This window comes from Buceros rhinoceros, unplaced genomic scaffold (assembly GCF_000710305.1).
Source record: "Buceros rhinoceros silvestris isolate BGI_N320 unplaced genomic scaffold, ASM71030v1 scaffold7035, whole genome shotgun sequence".
Classification (NCBI taxonomy): Eukaryota; Metazoa; Chordata; class Aves; order Bucerotiformes; family Bucerotidae; genus Buceros; species Buceros rhinoceros.
Genome location: NW_010411087.1, coordinates 63,559 through 89,642, shown reverse-complemented (window position 1 = coordinate 89,642; position 26,084 = coordinate 63,559). Strand labels below are relative to the sequence as shown.

Below are 26,084 nucleotides of genomic sequence, written 5' to 3'. Positions count from 1 at the left end.
AGTGCCCCGCTGTACTCGGTGCTGGTGCGGGCACACCTTGAGCACTGTGTCCAGTTTTGGGCCCCTCACTGCAAGAAGGACGCTGAGGGGCTGGAGCGGGTTCAGAGAAGGGCAGTGAAGCTGGTGGGGGAGAACTTGTCTTACAAGGAGCAGCTGAGGGAGCTGGGGGTGTTTAGTCTGGAGAAGAGGAGGCTCAGGGGAGACCTTGTTGCTCTCTACAATTACCTGGCAGGAGGGTGTAGTGAGGTGGAGGTCGGTCTCTTCTCCCATGTTACGAATGACAGGACGAGAGGAGATGGCCTTAAGTTGCGCCAGGGGAAATTTAGGTTAGATATCAGGAAAAATTTCTTTACAGAGAGAGTCATTAAGCACTGGAACAAGTTGCCCAGGGAGGTGGTGGAGTCTCCAGGCCTGTAAGTGTTTAAAAGACGTGTTAGATAGAATGCTGAGGGACATGGTTTAGGGACCCTGGCAGCCCAGGGGGAACGGTTGGACTCGGAGATCTTAAAGGTCTCTTCTAACCAGATGATTGTGTGTGATTCTGTGAAACAGTAAGTTGAGGAAAAGAAAAGGATATTTCAAAATTATGTTCCCATTCTCTTCCAAGCAGCCGTCATGTCATAAAAGACATCTGTAAACACTCTCTGATTAATAAATGCTCCCTAGAAATGTTTACTCTCCCTTCCAAATAATGCACTTTTTGTACTTAGGGCATAGCACAGCTTCATCTTTGTAATTTAGAAAAGCAGAGATGAGGAGCTTGAAGAGAGCACAAGCATACTTTTCCAACAGGAAATACTTCACAGATGCATGATGCTTGGGGAAATTCAATGTGTTCCAATACCAAAAAAGGTTGTTTGTCAGAAGCAGTTTTAGAGGCCCTGGGGACATGTTGTCCCTGTCAAGAATGATTTAGCAGTGCCTAGAAAGGGATGAGTTCCATCAGACGGTAGGAAATTCGTCCAAAACCTCCTTTTCTCTCTGGTGGCTGAAATTCCCTGCCAGACCTCTCACCAGCGGGGCAAGGGAGCAGCTGCTGTCCTTGCTCAGGGTCTTCTCCAGAGCCCAGGGAGCCAGCCAGTTCTCTTCCCCGCTGAGGGGGCTTGGGATGAGCTGGCTTTCCACAAGCACCTAAACAAGGTTAAGCAGGAAAGGCCAGAGGGGACCATTAGGATAATTTGTTGTGACATCCTGTTGTGACAGGGCATAGAAACTCATCCAGCGATCTGGATATCCAGCTTCATCTGTCACAACCAGAAGAAGCCCCTGGATCTGCCTTGGGTTGTGGTGCCAGGTAGAAGGGCGCTGTGGTATCAGGAGTTTCCTTCCTAGGAAGTCAGTGGAAGGGCTGAAAGATTTCTTCATACTTTTCGCCAATTACACCGCACCACTTAGATTTCTCAAGGGTGGAGGTTTGAGTATTTTTCAGGTCTAATCCAGAGCGATTTGAAGAAGGGCCATAGTTCAGTATAATTCTCCCACATTTTGGAAAGCTGCAGTGATACTTTTTAACTGTATATCTATGACCTGAAGCATTTTCCCTCACTCTGAGAGAGATTTGTTCTCAATTTTACCGAAAAGTACACTGTTTTATGAAAAAGTAACCTGCTGAAACCTGTGAGATAGTTGATCTGAAATTTGTCAGCCTCATGCAGTGATCTGGTTTGATTTTGTTGGAGAACGTACCGGCCTTTGATGTTTCTATTCAAGAGAATTGAGTAGAAATTTACCACAGGCATTGCCATTTTGCTTTGGATCTTCCAGCTTCCATCTCCGGACAGTTTGCCGTGCTGTCTTCAAGCTGGGAAGGATAATAAAGCAGTGGCAAGCAGGAGGATTTTTTGGGGCAGAGGGATTTTGAACCTGTCCTCGAGGACAGAACAGGCTTTATCTCCCTCTGCTCTAAAGCCTGAAGGATGTAGGGGAGGCAGAAGCAATCTGACCTCTGGTAAAAGAGATGAGCATGGTGTAAAGCAAGACCATTTGCCTTGCAATTCCCTTTTCATTTTACGGTTAACAAACACAATCAAAACACTGAAGGGAGCTCATAGATAATGCAAGAGAGAGTCAGGAAAAAGGAATACATAAGGGTCAGAAGTTAAGCTCTGCTAGACAAGTATCAAACATCTCAAAAACATTAAAAAGCAACACTTAATCTTAGTGATTTTTAAAGCAAATCCTTACCCGTCAAGATTTTGCAAACTTTTTCAAAATAACTGATGGAATCATGGAATACTCCCCAGCACCACCAGGGAAGGCAGTTTCCTAGGGAGCCAACCTTTTCCTCGAGAACAAAGACAAATGTTGCTCTGCCAGATTTCTGTGAGCCTACTCGAAATCCTACTCAAAGGAGTCCAGTTCTAGCACAATTACACTTTTTACAGATTGCAGCCAATGGAGAAAAAAAAAAAAAAGCAGGCCCAATTCCACCACAAAGCATATAAATCAGTTGGGTTTTAAGCAGTAAATTTAAATCAGAAATTTGAGGTTGCTGGTAGGAGTTCACAATTCTGAGATAAATGTCCATGATGAGAATTTTAAGAAATTTTTATTTTTATGACAAGGTAACGCAAGTAAATGATTTCCAAAGGCACCAAAGGAGCAGAAAACCATTCTGAATTAAAGTTAGTACCTCCAAATCCGTAACTTAAAGAAGATAAATAAGGTAACCTCCATTAGTCCAGCCCTTCAGTTATTTATAACAACTGACTGCCCACCTATAACGGGTTGGAGGTTTTTTGTGTTAAGTGTTTTTGGGTTTTTGGTGGGTTTTTTTGCTTAAAGAAGCAATTCTGAACAACCCAGAAACAAGAGACAGACAGCAGATGCAAGTAAAAGAAAACACAGTGGTTAACGTTACTTGTCTTTTGCTATGATCTTGTGTTATAACAAAGAAGGGGAGACTTTGGTCTCTTTTTGGCACAGCCCAAACATTACTTGAGAGGAACTATAAGGATCAGTCTCTGTTTACTACTAGTGACATTCAGCAAAATGACTGACACCAATACAGTTTGCTGTAACAGGACAGTGATCACTGAACACGAATTTTTTATTAACTTGCTATTTTAAATCTTGATGTTGTCCCTTTAAAGCCTCAAGATGGTTTTCCTGTTCAGTACTTATTTTAGGGTTAGGGCTTTTTCTGTGATTGATCAGAGATAGATGGTGGTTCTGCCTCTGCCTTTCTGGCCTCTCTCATGCTAACGCTCCAACAAAATTACAGAGAAACACCACCTGCCTTGTGCAGACGTGGATATGGGGTGAGATGGGAGAAGCATCTCTTCTTTCCTTGTGTTGGCCAAGCAGAATGGCAGCAGTAGGGAGCTCGGGCCGTTTGCCTTTAGAGACCACACAGCCTCTGAAAGGAGCAGAAAACAGCTTAAGGCTGTACTCGGTGCTCCCCAGGCAGCAGCCAGCACAATTATCAGACTGCAAAGAGTCTTCATCTCTGTGAAGGACTGGGACATTCATCTTGGCAGGGGAAAGGCTCTCACGGCACATCACACAGCAGGGCTGGCTGCCTCCATCCTGGGGGAAGCATGGATCAGCTCCTTCTCCACCCTGCTGTTCTAAGCCTGCACTGCCTGCAGGCTACAGGCAGAAGACACAGCTTAGCGACAGGGCAGCATCCCGCTGCTGAGATCTGCCGTGAACTCAGAGTCTGAGGCGGGAGAGTGTGGAACCTCAGTTCAGAGGTAGATCCAGACACAAGACAAATAGACCTTTGTGTCCAAAGGGAGAAGGAGCCACCAGAGAAAGATGAAGACTTGACCTGTTTTTCAGACAAGCATCTCTTAAGGAAGGGCTGCCTTTACCGACTCTGCTTGGAGACAACCAAACCATTGCAGCTGAACCGATTAGAAGAGAGAGATAGCAGGGAAATCCTTTCCCAAAAGCCGAGCCATTACTACAGCCGTTGTATTCTGGCTCCAATGATAAACAGTTAATTACAAGGTTGCTGATGTTGATGTTGCTGTCACATTACGAACAAGGAAGGAGGGGCAGTGCCCTTGCATGGACACTTGTCATCTCGGAGAGTAAATGCCAGGGTTTTCCGTTGAGTGGGCAGGTGGCCTGGGAGAAGATGGGTGAGCTATTTAAATTAGACCAAGCATTCCTGATCATGTTTTAATAACCAGACTAAAAATCCTTCATCTGCAGCTGACAGATTACCTTATCCTGATTCTCAGGCCTGAATAGACTTTCTTCAAGAGATTTCTTTTGCTGAAAATGCCTAAGCTTTTGAAAATCAGAATTTATAAGAAACAAGCTCTGAGACCCTTCACTGCCCTGCTGAAAGTGTCACCACTTGTTGCCTCTGGCTGGATGCAACCTGCAGGGTTTATATTATTAATATAAATCACTACTGATTCTGAAGGATTTTTGAGGTCAGCAGCAGGGCTAGTGCCAGTGGGATGCGTGCCCCACAAAGCCACAGGGAATTGCCACCCGTTCTCAACGCGGGCACGTGCTGGTTTTTCCCCCTCCAGGATTCGTCAGCAGATTTGGTTAGTATTCCTCAAAAATCCTTCAGAATCAGTAGTGATTTATATTAAAGACTCTCAGTGATCTCCCAAATAGGCTGTAAATCTTTTCAGTGGCTAATGCCAACACAGGACAGCAGTCACTGCTAGCAGGTAACCACTGCAGCCATACCCTGCTCTGACGGTGCCAGCAGCATGTCCTGCGACTGCTCAGGGCCATGCCTAATGCCAGGTACCGCTGGAGGATTGGAAGCAATGGCATTGACGCATCTACCTGGTCCTGATTAAAATTAACCTTGTTTTTTATTAATGCTCTGTAATTTATACTTTTTGCCCTGTTAGACTGTCCCCTCACTCTTCATTTGAGCTTTTTGTTGCTAGCTCTTCTCACAAGTACAAGACGGCTGGCTGTGAATTCTTTCTTCCAAGAGAGACTGAACAATTGCTGTTTATTTGAGGGCACCCACGCCTGTGCCGTTGGTCAAGGTGCTCTCGCTGCCAGGTATCCGTGTCGCTGTCATAGCACCATCTCTCCTACAGTGCTTCACCAGAAGCCACCTTCTGAGTCCTCATGTGATGTTATTAGCTAGTTAGTCAGGAGTACTAGTAAATCTGGTGCAATACCACCTCATTCATCTAATTCAGCTGAAACTAGCTGAACTTTTACAGGAACTGATGCATTCCTCTGTGCTGAATTAAATGCAGTTAGACTCCTGACAGTTTTCTGACTTTAGGATGGAGTTATGAAATAGCAGCAGAAGTAGATCTGATAAATTGTGTATCCCTCTCATAAAATAAAAATAAATTCTTCTGTTTGCAATAAACACATTACATGTGAGCGCAAAACAGGACTTTTTTCTTGCTTCAAATAAACCCACATTTCCTCTTGGACCACACACTAAGACAGCTACTCAAGGGAAATGCTGAACAGACTCAAGTAATAGCTCTATAATAAAAAATAGATCTGCAGACAGAGCTGGCTGTGTTCAGCACCATCAGAGACCTCCTTATTAATTATTTATATGGCACTATAGATTGGCATAGTACTTCGCAGAAATAAATACAAAGTGACGTCCCGTGTCTCGGAAAGGCAGGGCGATGGCCGAGGCCCTGCATGCCTCACTGGGTGTGGAGGGTGGTCTGCAGCCTGCACTGGATTTACACCATCTGCACTGGGTGAAACGTTTGTTAAGAGGGAATGTAAATCTATGAGGGTTGACAGCCACCCACTGACTCAAGGCCTGTTTAACAGCTATTCGAATCAGTTTGGGCACAGGGTAAATAGTACAAGTGATTTCAAAATGCCATTAAGGATTTGACTAACCCCTATACTCCCTTCAAAATGTAGTCAGTAAGACAATAACGTGAATTCTCCATAATTCCTACACTACAGTATTAAAGAACTTCCTGTTAAAATTCTGTTATAAGCATGGGAAGTGGGCTGAAATCCTCACCACACAGAAATCAATGACTCAGCTGCACCGGGTTTATAAATTCCTCGCCAAGCTGTGTTTTAAGAAGTGCAGATAGATAGAGTCAGTTTGATTGTTCCCCTTACGGCAGAAATTTGAGCTCTAAAAAGCTGACACTAAGTAACCTGGAGTCCTGGTCTTGCGGTGACTCTGTCAGCGATGCAGGCTAGATATGGCTTATATTTTTTAAAATTCTGTTTTCCAACCAGAAAAACAGCAGCTAGCTATTTCACAACATCCTTTTGAGGGTTACTGTGATTATTGCTCTTTCATGGTAGTCCTATGAAGATTGCATTGGCTTTGAAGATTGCCAATACCACATCAGGCATTGTTAGGTTTTTTTCCCTAGCACAGATTTCACGGAGGTGGCAAGAGCAGGAAGCAGCAATCAAAAAATCACATCCTGACAGCAGCTGCTTGCAGTGAGAAGAAACAATGCTGAAAGTATTCTTTGCTTTTTTTCTCTGCAAATTTTCAGCTGGGAATCAAAAGCAAAACTACTGCTTTGTAGTCCTCCAACTTTCCACAGACCACCAGCAAATCGCTGCACAGAACAGCTTGGGAATGAACCTCAGGGCTCTATGACTGCAAAAGCGTGAAGGACAGATGTCAGGAACAGAAATGAAGACATGCATTTATAGACTTCTTGGCATTAATAACAAGTATGTACCACAGAAGCCTTAGAAAATTGTCTTGATGCAAAAAATCCAGGGAAAACGTTCATCAAATCTTAAAATAATTTTGGTTGGAAGGGATTTCAGTCTAAGCCTCTGCTCAAAGCAGAGGTAACCTGAAAGTCAGATCAGATCATATTTCAAAGAACAGAGATTCCCCAGCCTCTCTGGGCAACCTATCCCAGGCAAAAATCCTGTTTACCAAGCAGTGAATATACAAAGAATTACTGTAAAGAATACCTACATTTATTTATTTGCACATATTTTATAGCAACAGTACATATAAATAAATAGTAATGTGTATAGAATAAGCATATATGTATATTATCACCCACACATGAAAGAGAGAAAAAAGACTGCAGCAGTGGAATCACTGCCCAGCATGAGATTCCCTTCCCAAATGAATGGTGACTTTGAGTAATGGCAAGTTAGCTCATTTCTGACAAGATTTTCGGTCATATCCCTCAGACCGTGATGGGGCAACGTCACCCTGGCCATGTAGCCCTGGGATGCCAGACACTGGCACATCCTCCCATGCCAGGAGCACTTCCTAGAATGAGTTTGTGGAAATAAAATAATTCGTGATGACAGCCGATTACAGATGCGCTGAAAAGCGGAAATATCTAGCTCCCCCTCCTTCCCTTGATTTCCTTCCAAACTGTGTGAAGAACTACATCCTTTCTCATCTGCCCTCCACACTGTGCAGTCCTCGTGGACAGGCTATGTAGCGACTTGGGATCATGTTTCCTCGGGCAGCTCTGCCTAGTGGCATGCCCCGTAGGTTGGGGACCCTGGACAACACAACCAGAGAGATCCCTGCCACAGAGAGAGGAACCTCAAAGATCTTGAGTTTTTGCTGCTTCCCAGAATTCACATTCACAGTGTTGCCTCTGGAAGGCCACATGTATGACCAAGGGTCCCAATGAAACGTTGGACTTCCTAGTTCACACTGGGGTAACGTTGAGTTCCTCCTAGGCTTCTCCCGATGCCCTTGGGCATGCTCAGCAACTTCTGGGAAGGTCCCTGCAAGAGTTAGGAGTTTGGTTCAATTTCGCAGAAGCAGTGTTTGGAACTGCTATAAGGACACTTTGACAGTTTCAGTTTTCATGCTAAACAACATTTATGTTCCACAAACTGTTTGGGTTTTCCTCCAAAACCAAATTTCACCAACTGTTCTCACAGACATTGGTCCCTTCTTTCCCAAATACCTTTCCTGCCTTAATGCTAGTAGCCACGATGTGAGCAGCTTCTCAAAGGAGATGCATATGAACCAGTGTTTGTTAGCCTGCCTTTAAGATGGTGACCAGGTGTAGAATGCTAGACAAAGGACAAGGATCTGCATATTAATTCCTGTAATTGGTCCTTTATTGGTTTGACTAAAGCTTCCGCTCTGTTTTCAAAGAAAGGGATCACCAATGCCCTTTATGTGCATTTGCACACACGCAAACACATGGTTGCATATACCTCTGTCTTGCTACAAACAGCCCCCAATATTGGTCACTTTTGCCTCACTTTCCCTGATAAGAAATATGAGATTAGTTTTGTTGTCTTAATTAATTTGGCATCTGCCCTCTGCACCCTATAAATCATTGCACGTGCAAAGAAGGGCTCATGCTTTAGCAGTAGTATTGATCCACGCGGACCTTTGGGATAGCAGTAAAGCCTCTTTAATTACTTTGGCTGACTTTCAGGGTTCGTTTTTTTACAATGTCCTGGGAAGACTGGTACCACATTTTACTGTTGTTATCACTTAGCTCAGATTTGGAGTTTTGGTCCCCTGAGAAACACCTTCTACCTCAGCCTGGCCCACCCATGCTTGGAATCCAAAGCAGAAAAAGTCATTCTTTTACCTTCTCTAAGGATTTGATAACCTCTACACTTTCCTTAGCCAGAGGTGTTTTGACCTTTAATTAAAAGGAAAATTTGTTGTCTTCCATTCAGAAGGCAGCAAATAATGAACTCATTAAAATGAGGTTAGTGTTCAGGCCTTAGAGCAATAAGAGCCGAAGTCTCATTAGCAGCTAACAATCCAGAACATAGCACATAAATAAACCTAATATGGCAGAGCAAAATGCCTTGGTGCATTAAATTTGAGCAGAATCAAATGTTTACAGTCAATGATGTCTGGGGCATGAAGTTTTAATATGCTTAATAAAGGAAAGCAAATTGCTTCCTATTAGGCATGAAATGTTACTGCAGAAATTGCCCCCAAAAATTTATTATGTAAATGAAGGATAGAATTATAATTAACAAGGACATAGCAGGAAAATATCACTTCTTCTTAATAGATGCACCAATTATGAAGAATAAAGACACGGCAACTTCAAATCTGCAAAAGGTAATTATATGGATTAATGTAAAAATCCGCTGAATGTAAATGCAAGGTAAAGAAGAAACCATATCTTGTGAGTGGCAGAGAGAAGCCACCTTGACAAAGCAAAGAATCAATTAATAAAAGGAAACCTGTGAGTTTTCAGAGATTCCAGGCAATTAAGGTTTTGTGTTTGAAAGAACAGCTCGGATTACCTTAAAAGAAACCGCGCTTTGCTTAGCGTGGCACTGGAGACGTGCCTGTTTGTCCACGTGCAGGTGTGCTCCATGGTTCTCTCCTTGGAGAACAAAAATTATCTAGCATGATCTATTTAACTGCCCCAAAGCAAAACAGCAGTGAGTTCTAGCTGTTGCTTTAACACACCCCGTGAGTTCGAGGGGGAATGGTAATTATATTTTCACATGCAAGTAGCTTTCCTTCACATACAGCTCTTTTAAGCCCCAGTACTCAGAGGAAAAAAAAATAATCCCACTGACTCTGAGAAAAGACACACACTGGCAGGTAGAACTGAAATACTACGGTCAGATGAAATATCCAAGAGAAAAATCTTCTCTAGGAAAAAAGATTTGTCCTGCTTTTTTTTTTTTTTTGTGGGCACCTCCCACCCTTTCTCCAGCAGTGGCGGCAGCAAAGTCCCGAGGAGAGCATGCAATGGGGACAAGGATGGGAGAGGGACAGGAGGGCCACCAAGGGGAGCCAGGGGCAGCGTGGCAGGGCCAGTCCGAGCATGAACCACTGTGCGTGCACCTGGCCTTGAGTAGAATTTCCAGCTGTTCCGATTCAATAGCCCTTGCGCCATCCTGCAAAACCCTTCAGAATAAAATAAATCCCTTCTGCCTCACGTGAAGGCTGCACAAATCCTGGAAAGGTTTCTGGCACTGGCAGCCAGGAACATGCAGCTCCTCCACCAGCCCGGAGCACTGCCCAAGCAGCGGTGCTTGCAGCTATCCTCACAAACAAGTGAACAAGCAGGGGTTCACCACCCCGGGAGAGTACAAGAAGGGGGATGGAAGAACATTGTCTGCCCTTCTCCTGCAGTAGCACTTTGCTCCATGCTGCTAAGGTCTGTACCTACAGGAGACAAAAGTTCTCATTATTTACTGGGCAAAATGACCAGTGAAAGCAGCATTAGTCGTTAGCAATTTTGTTTTAATAGATGTGTATTCAAAATAGGGAAGGCAGACCTTAATCACCTAAACAGAGACCGGTTTTTTATGTTAAGGATGTGGAAGATGTTAAACCCACCCCCGCAAACAGGCAAGTGGTGACAAAAGAAGTTTGGACTGACGTAGTTGACAATATCTTCTTAGTATTAAAATTAGATGAGGTTGTGAAAATGAAGTTTAGCTGTATATTATACGAATTAATATGCATATATGGAAATGACAATGAAAAAACCTCCTTACAACCAAGCCAAATCCAGTCTGAGTGACAGATTTGCCCTTTAGAGAAAAATGCTTGACACACTGCAGGTTACAGGATTTACATCTTAATCCTTGCTCTGTGGTTTTAATAAAGCTTCACTGGGCTGGAAGGCTTCTGCCTATCCTGCAGTTCTGTCATCTTATTGAGACGTGACTGTGAGGGCAATCAGAGAGAAAACCCAAAGTGATATAACGATGTTTGTTTCACATTCCTCCTTACAGTATATGTTAAGTGATGGTAATTTCTCAAGATGTTCTTTCATCAGAGGAAAATTTAATTGATTTTGCTCAGCTCATCAGTCTTTCTCAACATATATAAAATGCTCTAGATAGCTTGGAAAATTATGTGCTAAAATATTACGACTCAGATTCTGTGCTTGTAACTTTAATGGTTTCATCTAAGTGCCATTTTTTACCAGCCGAGGATTTTCCTCAGTGTTTTCGCTAACAGTGGTGGTGATCTCCAAGGTTTTATTTACACTTTAACCACCAAAGGTTTGCTACATATTCTGTAAATATAGTCCCACCTGCGAAATTGTCACAGGATTGAAATAATCAACTTATTAAATACCTGGCAAGGTAGGCTGGAAACCATACTGCTAGCTTAATATTTAATGCTAATATAGTCCCACCTGCGAAATTGTCACAGGATTGGAATAATCAACTTATTAAATGCCTGGCAAGATAGGCTGGAAACCATACTGCTACCTTAATATTTAATGCTAACGCACAAGATTTACTGTCATGACATCACTTTATTTCCTTCCGCAAGAAAAGGAGTTTCCTTGGTGACTATGGTAGCTGATAACCACTATCTTTGTTTTACAACTTCCTTAACACCCAATAAATGTTTCTGTTTAAAAGATGAAGGCAGATGCACGCTGTCTGACAGTCCTTGGTACTACACTCCTGAGCTGCCTGGCACTTGGATGACGCCTCTTTAGAAGGCGGCTGTTAGCAAATGAGGGTTCTGAAGAGGCTTCTGCTCCAACGTGCGCAGTGCCCAAATATCGGCATAATCACAAGTCAGCAACTTTGAGAAATTAACGTCCTACAGCAAATGCTGACAGTAGCTGACAGCACCTCCCAACCCACTGCAGTGCAAAGGAAATGTGATAAATCGTGAGACCGCAGAAACCTGCCCTGCTTCGTTCAGCTCCACTCTGGACTAGGATTGCACAGGCAGTTGATCTTCATATCAGCTGCATAAACCCCAGGTTCATCATTTACACTGGACTGGTCAAACTTCAGGCTTATGGTCACAAGTCAGTTGGTTTTTTGTTTTTAATTAGACCGTTGGGTTGAGCAAAAAGGTAAAGCTGTTTTCCTGAAATGTTAAGTGAAATTACTAATGCCGATACAAAACGTAATCTTTTCAAATGAAAGGAAACATGAGCTGGCCTTGGACTGTGTGTAAAGCATTGCATTCATTTTGTCCCTGAACTGTGCAAGAACATGAACATCTGATCAATAGAGCTGTTATTAATAGATAATGGGAAAAGTTCTCAAGAGCCACGTAATGGAGACACAGAAAATTGACTAAAATAGACTTTATAACCCATTCAACATTGGCAAGACCAATAGGGAGATAAACGCACGATCCATCTCACATATGCAGCACGTCCAAATTCCGTGGGCTGGTGATTGAAAGGAGGCAGACATCTGTGCAGCAAGGGCTATCTTTAGAAGCATGTGGAGTTGACAACTGACTGTAAATGCAGACAGCTCTCACAAGCTGGGCCGTCTTTTCTCTTTCTCTAGTGCTTGGAAATAAGTCCAAGAAAAAGTGGATGGGTGACCAAGACTACATCTATTTCTTCCATAAGCAACCCTCTTCCCTCAATGTTGTTTAGATTGGTATTGTCTTTTGCTTAGAGGAGAGAATAAAAATAAGCAGGGGTTTATTTTCTGACATGGACACTACTTCTACCATACGTCAAAATTGGAGTTTTGCTCATTCACATTTAAGCCTGAAATTGGTATTGACACACAATCAGAAATGTTTCTTCAGGTAAGTAAATTCTAAGGCCTCCACATCTTAAAACTTCAGGTTTTAAGCACATTTTATGAAGCCTCATTGATAACCCTGTGATGAAGTATTTTGCTGCCTCTGAATGGCTGGTTTCAAGGCCTGCCGTAGATCACTGCAAACAACACGTAGCATCTTGGTCCAGGAAGTTACAGATCTTTCACCTACCTTGGTGCTTAGGTACTATTATTACCATTGCTAGACCATCAAATCCTGATGGAACAATTAAGCTCGCTGCAAGTGTCTTATAAAAAAGAATGAGCCCAAAATAAAATGCGTAACATATAACAGGGTCACATTTTTTGTATCTCCTCAGTTACACACCACTTTTAAAATGAGGCATTCCAAAAATTAATATTCATTTTTCTAAATGCATGTTAATTTCTTATTTATTTCAGGCTTTACTAGAGACTCAAAATTTACTGCGCACTCAGGTTGCAAATTTTACCTTCAACCTTGGATTTTCAGGAAAATTTTACCACACAGGTAAGAAGGAACTTCATGCTTTCAGGTAGCTACAGTTAAATAGGCAGCAGGATTTTAAAACTAGCTTTAAACATGCCCTTTTAAAATAACACGTTGACTAAGCGGAACCGTGGGAAATAGATGTTCCACCAATTTAGCATCCAGTGGCTAATTCAGTGTCCAAAGAGGCAAAGGTACATTCTCAGGAACTCATGGATGCCTTTGGCGCTTTTATAAAAGATGTGTGGTAAATCTTAGGGTTATAAAGGAGGCAAAGTAGCCGCTAAGGTCTCCAGAATTCCACAAAAGACAGGGTAGCATTGAAGACATAGTAGAATTTTTCCAGTATGATAGTTACAATGAAATACAAAAGACTGGAAAATCGTGTCTCTGAACCTAAGAGGCAGAAACGGAGTGGGATGCACAAGGTTTTGTTATAACGGTAAAGGTAACCGGTCTCAGTGGTCTGCAGATCAGGAGGCATGGTAAAAGGAAAAGCTGAAAATAAGCTTGTATTGAAACCCCCCTCCTTTCACACTCTATACAGTAACAAGTTGCACAGTTGCACTGTGTTTCTGTGGAATATTAGGCGCTTTTACATCTCCTCCTCCTCATGATGCCTTTCTTTTGCTCCATTTCTCCACAGCACAATGTCCTTTTTTTTTTTATGATTTTGTTTTTTCTTTTTCCTCCTCCTTTTCCTTCTTAAAGCTTTGCTGCACCTCCACTCAGGCTTCCCTCTGCTGCCACTGAGCCACGCTGCTCTCTAGTACTGCTTAGGCAAAAAAAAATACACATTCAGTGACTCTACCTCAAAGGAGACACCTCCTGTCCTTCTCCTTTCCAAACCCTACACCCTTTCCACCTTTGAGGACCAGCTCCAAAATCCTCAGCTGTCAGCTGAGGATATGTTCAGCCACATTTAGTGACACTCACTAAGGAAGCCGAGAAGCTGCTCTGGAGGAGGGGCGGCAGCATTACAGCAACAAGAGAATGGGAGGGTAAGTTTAAAAGCTAGGAACAATTCAGTCCCAGCTGTCACGGGCCATGAGGTCGCTGCTGCGGGGTAAGGTAGGTCACTCCTCTCAGTGTAGGAGTAAGCAGTACTCCCCTTTTCATTGCTGGTATTTTCACACCAAACAGATGAGCTTACCCAGCTCTTGTGTCTTCATTTCACCACCCACTGGGAGAGTACAGAGGTCCCTGGGAGAAGGGGAGACATGGAAGCATTTGAGGGATGAGTGAAGAGAAGGAAACCAAAATTATGTATTTGTATCACTGTCACTTTCAAAGTCCAGGCTGTTTTCCCCTTGCGCAAGCACATAATGCTAAGCAACTGCTGCCCAGGAAACCTTACGGACTAAAGATATAGGCTGGAGAGCCTGAGAAAAATGAGAGGTAGAGAGAGATGGAATTACTTGCCTGGAGTCATATAACAAGCCAGTGGCAGACCTGTGATTAGAGAGCAACTTTGGAGACAGAACTTTAGTATTCTCACTTCATCTTGACCTGCCTGTGTCGCTATTCCTTTTGGAGATTAATTGGACACACACATAACACAGCAAAATAAAGAAAAATAGCCCAAGGCTCTGAGCCACTCTTAGGTAGGATGCTCTTGGTTTGGCCATCTACACTGTAAAGCTGGTATCAGTCATTACAGTGTCCACTGCACAGAAAGGTCACTCAAGGAGGTGGAGAAAGAGATAATTTATTGTAAATACTATGACATACTGAACCGTGTCTGGCACAAAACATGCAGCCTTTCTACAAAAACCAAACTCCTGACCTGACAACACATTTTTTCCTTCGTTCACCCCAACAGCCTCCAGATTGTTGTCACAGGTTTTCTTGCCCAGCTGATATATCACTGAACAATTTCAGATTTGTAGAGAGGGAAAATAGAGGAGTGTGCATGTGTGCCTGTCCTCTGAAGGCTCTCAAGGCTTTCAAAAATAGCACAGAACGACTTAATGAGTGGAAGCATGTCACTGCTTCCACTAAGGGACCTGCTGCTGCCTGTGCTCAGCAGTGCGTCTGAGATTCAGGGAACACATCTTTTACAGGTTGGCGGTGGTGTTTTGTCATATCAGCTCAGTGGAAAGGCTTCAAAGTATTCTCCATGCTATATACACTTTATTGACTCACTATAAATAAAACATGGAAAGGTATTCCTTAATTACTGGAAATGTGGCTTGTTTACCCAGAGAGGCTTTTAGTATCGGATATTCACCATACTTTCTTAGAGCGCTACAACCTCTATGCCTTATTGACTTCCTTAATTTTGCATTCCTTTCTCAAACTTGCATCATTTTAACACTACAGGAGAGATGTGAGTGTGAGGATGTGTTGGCAGATTAAGCAGTTAGACACTTCCCTCAGAAAATGTTGCTGATCTCTATTCTACAAGACCCAATTCTAGTTTGTATACCTGTGCACAAGTACCATAGCTGACACATCAGCCTCCCTGCTCATTATCTCAGCACCACCACTCCCTTCTGTGACACTAGTAAACTATTCACTGTAAATGTCACCTTATTAGCAAAAAAATGAGCAGACCCTATTAGTTACGCAGTTTTAGCAAACGCTTTTTACTTGTTCCTGCTGTGGCAATAGAATTTAAGATGTTCTCAGGATTTACATTTAAGATTTATAGGTTTATTGGTAGCAACTTCAAACTTAGTTCCAGTTTTGACCTCAAAAGAGACCTCTAAGTTACAGTTTTAGTTTTAAAATATGGGATTATTTATTATGCTCAGACAAATCTTGAATTATTACCTACCTGTGTAAAGTGCATGGTGCATCTGAAAGCAGATATATGTGCACCACTGCCATGGTAGGTCTGCTGCATTTTTCAGATTTCACAGTAAAATAGAGATAGAAAGTTACATAAAGAATGTTCTTTTACAAGAAATTAAAACCTGAAAATTACTTATTTTGCCTCCAGTACTGTGAATAAGTGAATGGACAACAAATATTTGAACAATAGAAGCACTCACCAAATGCTGCATTAATTGTCATATTTGCACGATGCGTATTTGTCACGGTAAAAAAAAAATGCAGTTTGATTAGCTGCATCTAAATTTACCAAGAAATTGGTAGGAAAAAATAGGATTTTAAAATAGATTTTTTAATAATGAAATTATTTTGAGAACCATTCTCTACTTCAAATGTTATTGAGGCACTAAGTTACACTTTTACCTACATCTTACATCAAACGATTGTAGTTCTTTATGGATTTCAACTATCCACTTTTTTTCCCCTCTTCAACCTTCAGTTTTCTACCTTTGGGTTACCAAAGAGCTCTTCAACAGCTTCACAAACTCCTATCCCTTTCTATTCTGTCCGATTTTGGAAGCCCATGCTAAGTTTCTTCCCCGGTCACATTTCCCGTCCACGTGCCTGGATGGTTGCAAGTGAACCGCGTACCCCCAGCACCAGGAGAGCAGTCATTTGACAGACACGGCATGCAGAAGTTTCACACAAAGACGACATTCTCAGAAGGAGCAGCCACTGGACCTTTCTTTTCAATGAAGAATGACCTAGAAAACAACATTGTTTTCTTTTCCTAGCAGCAATTCTATCAGCGGGGGCAACTTTCGTAGAACTTGGAGAGTGTTGTGAAGAGGGGAGGTAAAATGATGCAGTGACACCAGGAGAAAGTTTCAAAGTAATGCTCTCCTCGTGTAGTACCATTCTTCAAAACACACTGCAGAAGTGAAAAATAAAGAACTGCAGTGCGCGTACTGAACAGCCGTCTCCACATATTCCTGCCTCATGCCACAGAAGTAAACCGTGGAATCCACGGAGCACTTTCTTCCAAAGAGTTTTGCGAAACACTGAAAGGCTTGTAGGACACCAGACGTCTACATTGGCATCAGTAGACTGATTTGGCAATGACTTCGACTGAAGCTAAATAAAAGCCTTTGAATGGAGTGAGAAGGACGGCTGCTAATAAACTGAACAGTGTCGCGTAGTTTGAGGGGGAAGTTACTGAAACGTAACTTTGCCTTTCCAATTTGAAAAAGCACTGCAGACATATGTCTGCTGGTGGTGGGAGCAGCATTGTATCATTTCTCAGATGGAAGGGTTTCTTTGTTATAACTGCTTGCTTCCACCTGAAGCAGATAGTCTTCACTAACACAGGAGTTTTTATTGGGTTTACTTCAAGATTAAACCAGGTAAAAACTGGGTATGAACCATAGGAAACAACATTTGGAACTCCTTTGCCATTACAGCTTCATGTTTTCCACCTAATCCTATTTTGAAACTGCCTTACCAGAAACGATCAGATTTCAATTTAACAAGGCTAATAATGAGGGAGCTACAAGCTTGGGGGGAGGTTGGCAAGATTGGGCACAGAGCTCTCTGATGTCAGCTATAACTGTGAAGTGTCTGGCAGGACCAAAGCAGGTGAGTGCAAGTCCATCCAACCTCCGCCTTCATGGGGAGCCTAAATACCAAATACTCCTGCTGCATTACACAGCACAACAGCCCTTGAAAACGAACTCTTACTCGAATTGCTTCAGTTAACCCCATGCCAGGATTAGCGAGGGATAGCTACCATTGATGGTAGCTAATCCCCCACTCACTCCTTTTGTGGTATGTCTGCAGCACAGCGAGACATCCAGGACAAGGACATTAGGTTTTCTGGCCGCCTCTTTGGTGTTTAAAACACAATTATAGGCATTTCCTGCTGTTGCTTTTCTATGACATTTTTGTTCCTCTTTTTTTTTCCAGGGACTGAAGAAGAAGATGAGGGCGATGACCTGCTGTTGCGATCTGTGGATGAGTTTTGGTGGTTTCCACATATGTGGAGTCACATGCAGCCTCATCTCTTCCACAATGAGTCGTCGCTGGTGGAGCAGATGATCCTCAACAAAGAATTTGCAATAGTGAGTAAAAGTTACCCAAAAGTTCTCTGGGAGATATATATACATCTCGAATATATTTTAGAAGTTCTCTAGGATATATAATACACCTTTGTATATTATAGCTATGCTTTCCAAGCTGTTTTTATGGTTTTCTGTGTTATACACATATATATATTTACGTAGATAGTGTAAGTAAAGCACCCAGAGTGGAAACTCAGCCCCCAAAAAGCCATTCTGTGACTCGAACTGGTGCTCAATTTTGTCTTACACTTTTTCGCTGACATGGGTTTTCTAGAGAGGTAGCAGCCCTTCACCCAAGCCAGTCACAGGGACCAGAAGCAGTGAATCAGTAGATATCAGCCGGCCTTTTAAGCTGTAGCAAGGGGTTTATACACAAGTTATCAGCTTCCTGAAGTCTGGTGCAAACATCCTCTACAGGAGAAAGAGAAAATTTGCAGCGAACCCTGAATGCTGTATATGGTTTTTGAGAAATCTTGAAGCTAATGTAAAGCTGCTGGATTTCACTGTACTTTTTTTCAGATGACCTGCTTCAAAATATGCTCTCTACATAGCTAACCTGTTACTAATATTTATAGCTAATGGGGTTTCATTTTTTGCTCATCTGTGTTGTTAACGTACAAGAGCTATCCTCCTAGCATTGCCCAGAGCTCAGAGCACTTGTGCTCCGAGGTCAGGTGGAAACCATTTAGAGTCCTTTCACGAGTAATTCTACTTGCTTATTGAGCATGACAAAGAAAACCTGAAATCTCTAACTGCTCACTTCAGAAAAGATACTGTGTGGTCTGTGTTACAAGGTGTAGCAACCAGAAGAGCACTCAAAAGAGCAAAGGAACACAGTGGGGCTTTCCCTGCTGCTCGGGGATCACAAGTCTCAGAACTTTTCAGCTCAGAAAGGCCAGCCAGCAGCTGCCCCTTCCTCCCATCCCTCACATGAGCCAAGGCGCATCAGGAAACTAACAGAGGCAGATGCCTAAACAAACAGTTGGAGGCAAATTATTCCCTTGTTTACAAAAATATTTCCCTAATAACCTTTAAAAAAATTCATTAAATATGGCTTAACTGTTTACTTTGCTTGCCAGACTTCCCTCCCCGCCCCCCCTTGCCATCTCCCATTTGGCAGCGCGTTAGTACAGAGGCGTTTTGGATGACTTCTTTTCCTTTCTACAGTTCTGCTTTACTGTCAGCCTTCATTCCTGGCATCGCCTGTTCATGCCTTTTGTGTAGCCTGGCCCGGAACCCAATTATAGTTGAGATTTTAAATGCAAGAGTAAGTTTTTAGATAATCTATCTCTCAAAAATACATGGTCTATTCATCTTTAAGCCTACGGAGACATTATCCTAGTATTTCCAGGAAACTTGAATTCCTCTAGGTCAAACAACTTTTAGGAGTAAAATCTATAGCATAGCCTGAAAACAGGGCTTGCAACAGAACCTGCTTGCAACTTCAGCTACAGAAAGATAAAGCCCATATCCCTGTCATCACTGAAGGGCAGAGACTCCTTAGGAGTCTGATGTCAGTTAAAGGCTGCTGTTACTAGCTTTATTTCCTGCTAACATTTGGACAGGGGTTACACCGACCTCTTAACCTTGAATCTATATCTGCTTTACAATTTACCTATGAGAGCATTCTTTTCAAAAGGCTTTCTGTGAAATCCTGTCTGTGGAAGAAATTTATCTTCCTGATATAATAACCTCCCAATAGCTACTGGAGAGGTCCCAGCCATGACTTCAGAGTAGTTTCGTTATCCTTTCCTCCTTTCTCATCCTCAGCATCACGTCTTACCTGGGAAAGGAACTCCCTGTTCTACAGCTGCACTCCTACAGGTCCTCCTTTATTCTTTGACTTCACAGTGTGAGTCTCCAGCTAGAGACCTAGATCAATACATAGAAACTCTGCTTGATGTTACATGTTTTATTCGTGCTGTGATATATTTGTTTAGTCTCATACTCAGGGGATCACAGGTTGATGTTGCTGCCATTTTCTTTTGCATTTTCCATTTTAAGCTGCAAGTAGAAATGACACTTCTGTAAGGAAAACTGCAGTAATTATTCGGAGGTATCATCACATTCATTCCTCACCTAATGTGGTATTTATTCATTCATTTTTTTAAACATGGGTAAGAAAGCAATGGGGTCTTCAGATGGGAGAGCCCGTCTTTATGCTTGGGAAGAACAATCAAAGCTACCAAATACCACCACAAAAATTCTGTTCATTAAGACCTGTAGGCTCCTCCTGGCTTTATCATTTCAGGAGAAAGCTAAACCAGATCACACGATCTGGAAACCTGCACCCAATTCCCATCACAGTCAGCAGTTTCTACATGCAAGAGAGTATCATACTGACATTTACTGAGGGAAGAAGTTTTGTGGAAGGAATGTCCTTATCTTGAAGGATTGTACACTGTATGTATCGTCATTGGTTTACGGGAGCTCAAGTACACATGCAGACTGCTGAACACTAGCGAGAAATACAGGTGTTACAGCTGGTGACTAGATAAAAGACCTTGTTCTGCTTTACACAGCTATATCCATGCCTCATAACAATGCTTTATAAAATGAGGGCTTACAACTGCAGCCAGCCTCAAAGAGCTCTATCACAGAATGCATGTAGAAATCGGATACATACACCTAATTGCCTCGATTTCAGTGCAGATACGTATATCTCTGAGTATCTGGGGCTTAGTAAAATCAGGAGTCTTTAAAGGATTCCCTTACATGTGAATCAGGAGACTGCCTTTTACAAGAGCCCTCCAAATCATTAGATTTTATGGATCACTGAGATTTTTATCACTTCTGCTGTTTCATGCCTAGCTAGTGAGAGGAAGAGACTCTCACAGCTTTCATAAATGTTACTGTCCCCCTGCTCTGGATCCAGCAGGCATTGCAGGAAGTTTTGCATGGCAAAATCCTGGTCCACACGTGCTGGACTGATGGTCTCTACAGCTGCCCCCATCCATAGCCCTCACTGCCAAATCTCTGCTCAAAAGCACCCACAATATCGTCAGCCTCAGAGGAACAAGAGCCAGAGACTTTAACTCTGGCAAAGTAAGTTGCAGAACTTTGTTATCCCAATGTCATCTTATTTACATAAACATGTATGGTACACTGCAGAGCCTAAGGAAATGGCAAATGACATTTATTTTGATTATCAGTTGGGTTTTACTTAATCCTATTTCATGGGGTTTTCTATCAGAGGATCCCACAATCTTTTAACGACAGTAATGGATTAAGCCTTAGATTAAATTTTGCAAACTGATAATATCTCAAGTATTATTCTCCTTGTTTATAGGCAATGCAATTGATACACAGAGGTAAACAAATTGCAGAAGCAGAAGTCTGATAGTACATATTCTAAAAATAAAACAAACCAAGTTTTCACTGCCATCTTTTAATCACGAGATGTCCTTCCTCCCTGCTTTGTACATCCTTATCTGACAAAACCAAGTAGAATATATTTAATCCAAAGCTTGTAGGTCTTTATTTTGTTCCTTGATTTGTTTGCTCAGTGATTATCTTCTGTGCTCATTTGCGAGCACATGCGCCCAAAGCACAGTAGAGACAGGCAAAAACTGTCGTTGACTGTAAAAAGGTAGCTGTGATCTGATATGAAGTGAGACATATACAAAACCAAATTGATTCAGAGATACACATACACAAAACAAATAAATCAATTCAGAGCTTGTCTAGAAACACTCCTTGGCTTCAGTCTCCTGTGTATAAACCAGCTACAGATGCACATTAGCACTTCCTCTGCCTGAAACTTTTGAGCTGCCCAAACCACAAAGAAACCATGAGCTTTTAACATACCAATTAAATGCCAAGAATATGAAGACCGATGACCGTGTATCAAAACCAAAGTACATGTGATGAAAAGCGTCTGATTTTTCCCATTGTTAACATTGGGAAGGAGAGATGCCCAATAAGGATTTCCTCTAAAAGTGTACTGTAAATGCTCTGCATTGATACGATGACATTGTCCTCTGCAGAGGAGATATTTATTCTGCTTAACCTTAAGGTCCTTCCAAAATAATCCATCCTCATTAATGCTTTTGCCCAGTCAGGAGCATTCTTTGACAGCATACCTGTGAGACTGCCTCTGCTTTCTGAGCTTGATCTGGCACCACACACATGCAGCACCTACGCGTTTCCTAGTCACGTAGAGCTTCCTCAGTGCTGGACTGCTCTTCATTTCACATCCTCGGAAACCTAGCATCTTAATGCCAGCATCATCTCTGCCTCTTGTTAGACTGCTACAGTGCGAAGCATGCCTAGAACAGCAGTCATGGTGATATCTGGGAGGCTTATGTAAGACTGGCGAAAAGCAGGCTCTTACCATGTCCTGTCAATCCTGGATCTGATGCCCACTCCAGCAAACCCACTTTGCTAAGACCCCTTGCGCTCTCTGCTTGGCGCATTGTACAGCCACGCCGCAGAGATAGAAAAACAACGATGGTGAGAGCAAATACCAACACACAGAGCCCCTATAGCTCAGTAACAATCACCTCCAGTTTGCTGAACATCATTCACAACTAGCTAGAGAGCATTTAACCAGATTTTTAAAGTTTAGAAATGCACTAAAAGTAATTGAAGATTGAAATATTTATTCCATTAAAATTACCCAGAAGTGTAACCCTTGACAACAGAAATCATGTGTCTGTAAACGATAAAATACAACACATTTTTGAGAGTGCTGACAAACAAGAACATAGCAAATTCATTTAGCAAACAAGAGAAGATTTCCTAAGTGTTTTAAACTGACATAGTAACATACAACCTTATAGGAAATGTCACCTGTGTGCAGCAGTATTAGAAATACATCCCAGTACTAGAAATATGCAAAGCTTATGTAAATCTTTTAACTTTGGGAGGTAGCATCTTAAAAAGTGCTACATCCACCTACCGTTGGGCAAAGTCACAAGGTTTAGCAAATTTATCTGAGGCTGTATTGTTAACTTTTTCATCTAATAAAAGTCTTTATTCCAAAGGGAATGCTGCAGTTCAACTGACTGTGTGGAAAGATCTACAGTAGAAATAAGATTTAATAAATTAAAAGGTTGCTTTTTTATTTTCTCTGACAATGGCCAGTTCTAGATGTTTCTGTAAAACAAATCACCAGTGATCTTTAAGAACCCAAATGCCAGTTGTGTTATAAGTTTTAGGTTTTGTTTCATATTACTGCTTACTGTATTTTAACGAGGACATGTAATATTTGGTGCAATCAAAAACTAGGGTTTTGTCAGACAAGATCCTGCTGATATAAATAATCAATCTTCTGTACAATGTTTCTTATTCAAATTTCCAACCTCCGCTCACAGATTAACTGCTGTAAGAATGTAAAGTTTCTTGTTGAGAACATACCTCCTTCTGGAGAGCAGCACTCACCCTGCACTACCTGCCCTTTCTTTAGCAGCGGGGTTTTTGCAAACGCAGAATAAGTACGCGCAGCACATGCTGACTCACGGCAATCACGGCTCATTTCTGCACAAATTGGCAGGTCGAAAGAGGTCAGGAGTTTCAAGCAAATCTTCACTTGCTTGAGCAAAAGTGATAATTGAGAGAGATAAGCAGCCTTGGCAGATTGCTCTGGCATTTCAAATCACCCATAGAAGCACTTGTCCTACACATGGGCTCTGGGCAAGGTAACTTTGGAGGGTGCAAAGATGAGCCAGTCTGCGTTGGCAGGTCTATGGGTTTCCAATTCCCACTGCTCTGGCTTAGGTGCAAGAGCATGTGCGTGAGACAGCAGCTCCCTGGGTGGCTGCCACTGGCCAGATGTGGTGGCCACATGCAGGCATCACAGGGAGGGTAGTTTTGAGCTGGCAGTAGTCTGACCTGCATACCATATGCTCACTGGTGCCCAGAGCACACGGAGTGTGCTCCTACAGAGCATCCTCTAGTCTGGTCTAGCCCTTAAAACAAGGCAGGTCACGTCCTCTCCGACCACTCCACGGTGCAAACCAATGCACGGAAAGCAGCCACAGCTCGGCGAATTTTTTGCCAAAAATGCAACAACTGTTTTAATCTTCCCCCCATCTCACAGGTCATAACAGTAATTCTCCTTTAATATTGACCCCACCCACTGCTGCAGCTTCAGCTTACACTGTCTTTTAAATTAGAATTGAAAGTCTCTTAAAGTGCGAGTAAAATACAGATTTAACCTATCCAAAATTAATGGCTCTGGGGTTCCATCTTAAGCACGCAAAGGAACAGAATGCTGCTGTTCTCAGTGCCAAAAAGGGCTGGAAGATTTTCAAACTAGAAATACGCAGAAAGTTTCTAAAAAAGATTTAAAATTAAAAAAATCTATGGAAATCTTGGTTATAAAAATAACCCAATAAAATCTTCTGGAACTTGATCCTTGGAATATGTGAGAAAATCTATAGAAATAAGAAAATATACTCACTCCCATTTTGCCCAATAGCTTAGATTCAAATGGGTACTCCTCCTTTATTACACGTTAATTCCCAATTCCAAACTAAATTTAAAAATAAAATGAAAGGAAAAGAGGAAACAGAGCAACAGACATCACTAAAAGAGGACATACAATATTTAATTTACTCAAGTGAACTGAACACGGAACTGACTGAAGAAAATCTGATTGATTACACGTTAGTTGTTTCTTCTTAAAGCCGGTGGGTAGCTGAGTGACTGACACATATTTGTGACAAGCTACGTAGCATGCAGGTTTTATTCAGAGGCTATTTAGCTTTTCACACGCAGAACTTACGAAAAGCTGCCTTATTTCATTTGTATTTCATTTCATCATTCCGTTGCTATGGCAATACCAGCAGCAGATAGTAAGTAGATAAACAGGATTTTACATGTATTCATCCACGTAGCTACATGTGACACCCCGTTCAGAGCAGTGATCATTAGCTCAGGACACATTTGCCTTACAGTTATGTGTCTGTATACCCCTAACACAGGTGAAGGTTTGTAGATTTAAGTCAACACAGCGTATTTGACACCATGAGCATCACAGACTACTCAAAGTAATAAATGGACAGATTTTTCAGAAACTGTTACATATAATTTTCCTTTATTCATGTTCAAAGCACAAAAAACCCCCCAAACAAACCAACAGACAAAAGGGTGATTTAACATTTCTCATTATAGAGCTATTCCTCGTTTCACCCTTAAACTGACTCTTGCCTTTCCGGTAGGTAACAACATCAGTAAGCAGAAATTACATTTTGCTCTCAGTAAATTATGAAACAGTGAGTTTTGGTTTCTTTTTTTCCAAGCTCAGCCAGTAACCCAAGAGCTTTACTAATAAGGAATGGATAATTTTAAGTGGTTGCACTATGTGATGTAGGAACAAGTGTTCCCTACAGATTTAACTTAATTTTTGTCAGTGAACCAAAAAACCTTTCTTTGAAAAGTACTTTTAAGATGCCCACCAGAACCTTCTGTTCCCCAGAATAAAAGTAATCAACAGTTCTTGGATAATGTAGGCAAGAGGAAGGACCAAAAAAATTGTCTCACATTTTAGCCATTTCCCTCTGAACATCAGTTTTCTGTGAAAACAGCTGATGTATGCTGCGGTACTGGGAGTAAAATTAAGTCAGTAAGTGCCCAAAGCACAGGAAGGGATCTGGCGAGAGCCACTGCGGCAGGACATCCTGCAGCCTGGAGATGCTGTGGAAGAGTTGAAAAGGGCCTTTACTGGACCTGCTGGAGATGAGCCTTGGCAGGCAAAGAGGCAGAGCACAGCCTGTCTTTCCGGCAGTAGGTGATGATCAACGCTGGATGTGTTTCTGAATAGTCACTCAGACCAATGAGACTAATTACCTCATTTTCACATGTATAGCTTACACTTCAAATAATTTGCTCTTTTAAATATATCCTGAACTGCAGATGTGGTTATCAGGCCTCATCGTCACATGGGGTTTTCAGATGGCCCATGCTAAGTGGGGAGTGGGAGGGATGAGGAACGAAACAAAGGCAGGAGAGCGTCAGGAGCGAAGGGAACATGCCCAGCATGCTCACAGCTAAGCTTCTTCCTTAATGCCTTCTGCCAGCACAGTAACTACTTCATTGTGCCATTAGAAGATATTTTCCAGATAACCTATAGATTACATTCATGAAAATGCACATATTTTCCTCAGAAACTGAGCTGAATAGATATTTATGAAATGAAAAATATGCCCATCAGAGTTCAGCTTTTTTTGCTACTACCTTAATACCATGGAAAACACAAGCCCATTCAGGAGCTATGGGGCGTATTTATGGGGTTTCTTAATCAGGAAGGAATCTTTCTCTTATTCCAGAAACAAGAAGCAAAAAATTCGACATACGACACTGCAACAATT

The 26,084-nt window shown here is 42.1% G+C and overlaps 1 protein-coding gene across 1 annotated transcript in view; it reads left to right on the top strand.

The window, feature by feature from the left end:
• The window catches only part of NDST4 (N-deacetylase/N-sulfotransferase (heparan glucosaminyl) 4), an 81,988-nt gene that overhangs the window by 16,191 nt on the left and 39,713 nt on the right, over positions 1-26,084 (top strand). Inside the window, exons 2-3 of the mRNA XM_010135869.1 lie at positions 12,814-12,901; positions 17,618-17,772. Of these exons, the coding sequence (XP_010134171.1) occupies positions 12,814-12,901; positions 17,618-17,772 (243 nt within the window). The remainder of the gene's footprint in view (positions 1-12,813; positions 12,902-17,617; positions 17,773-26,084) is intronic.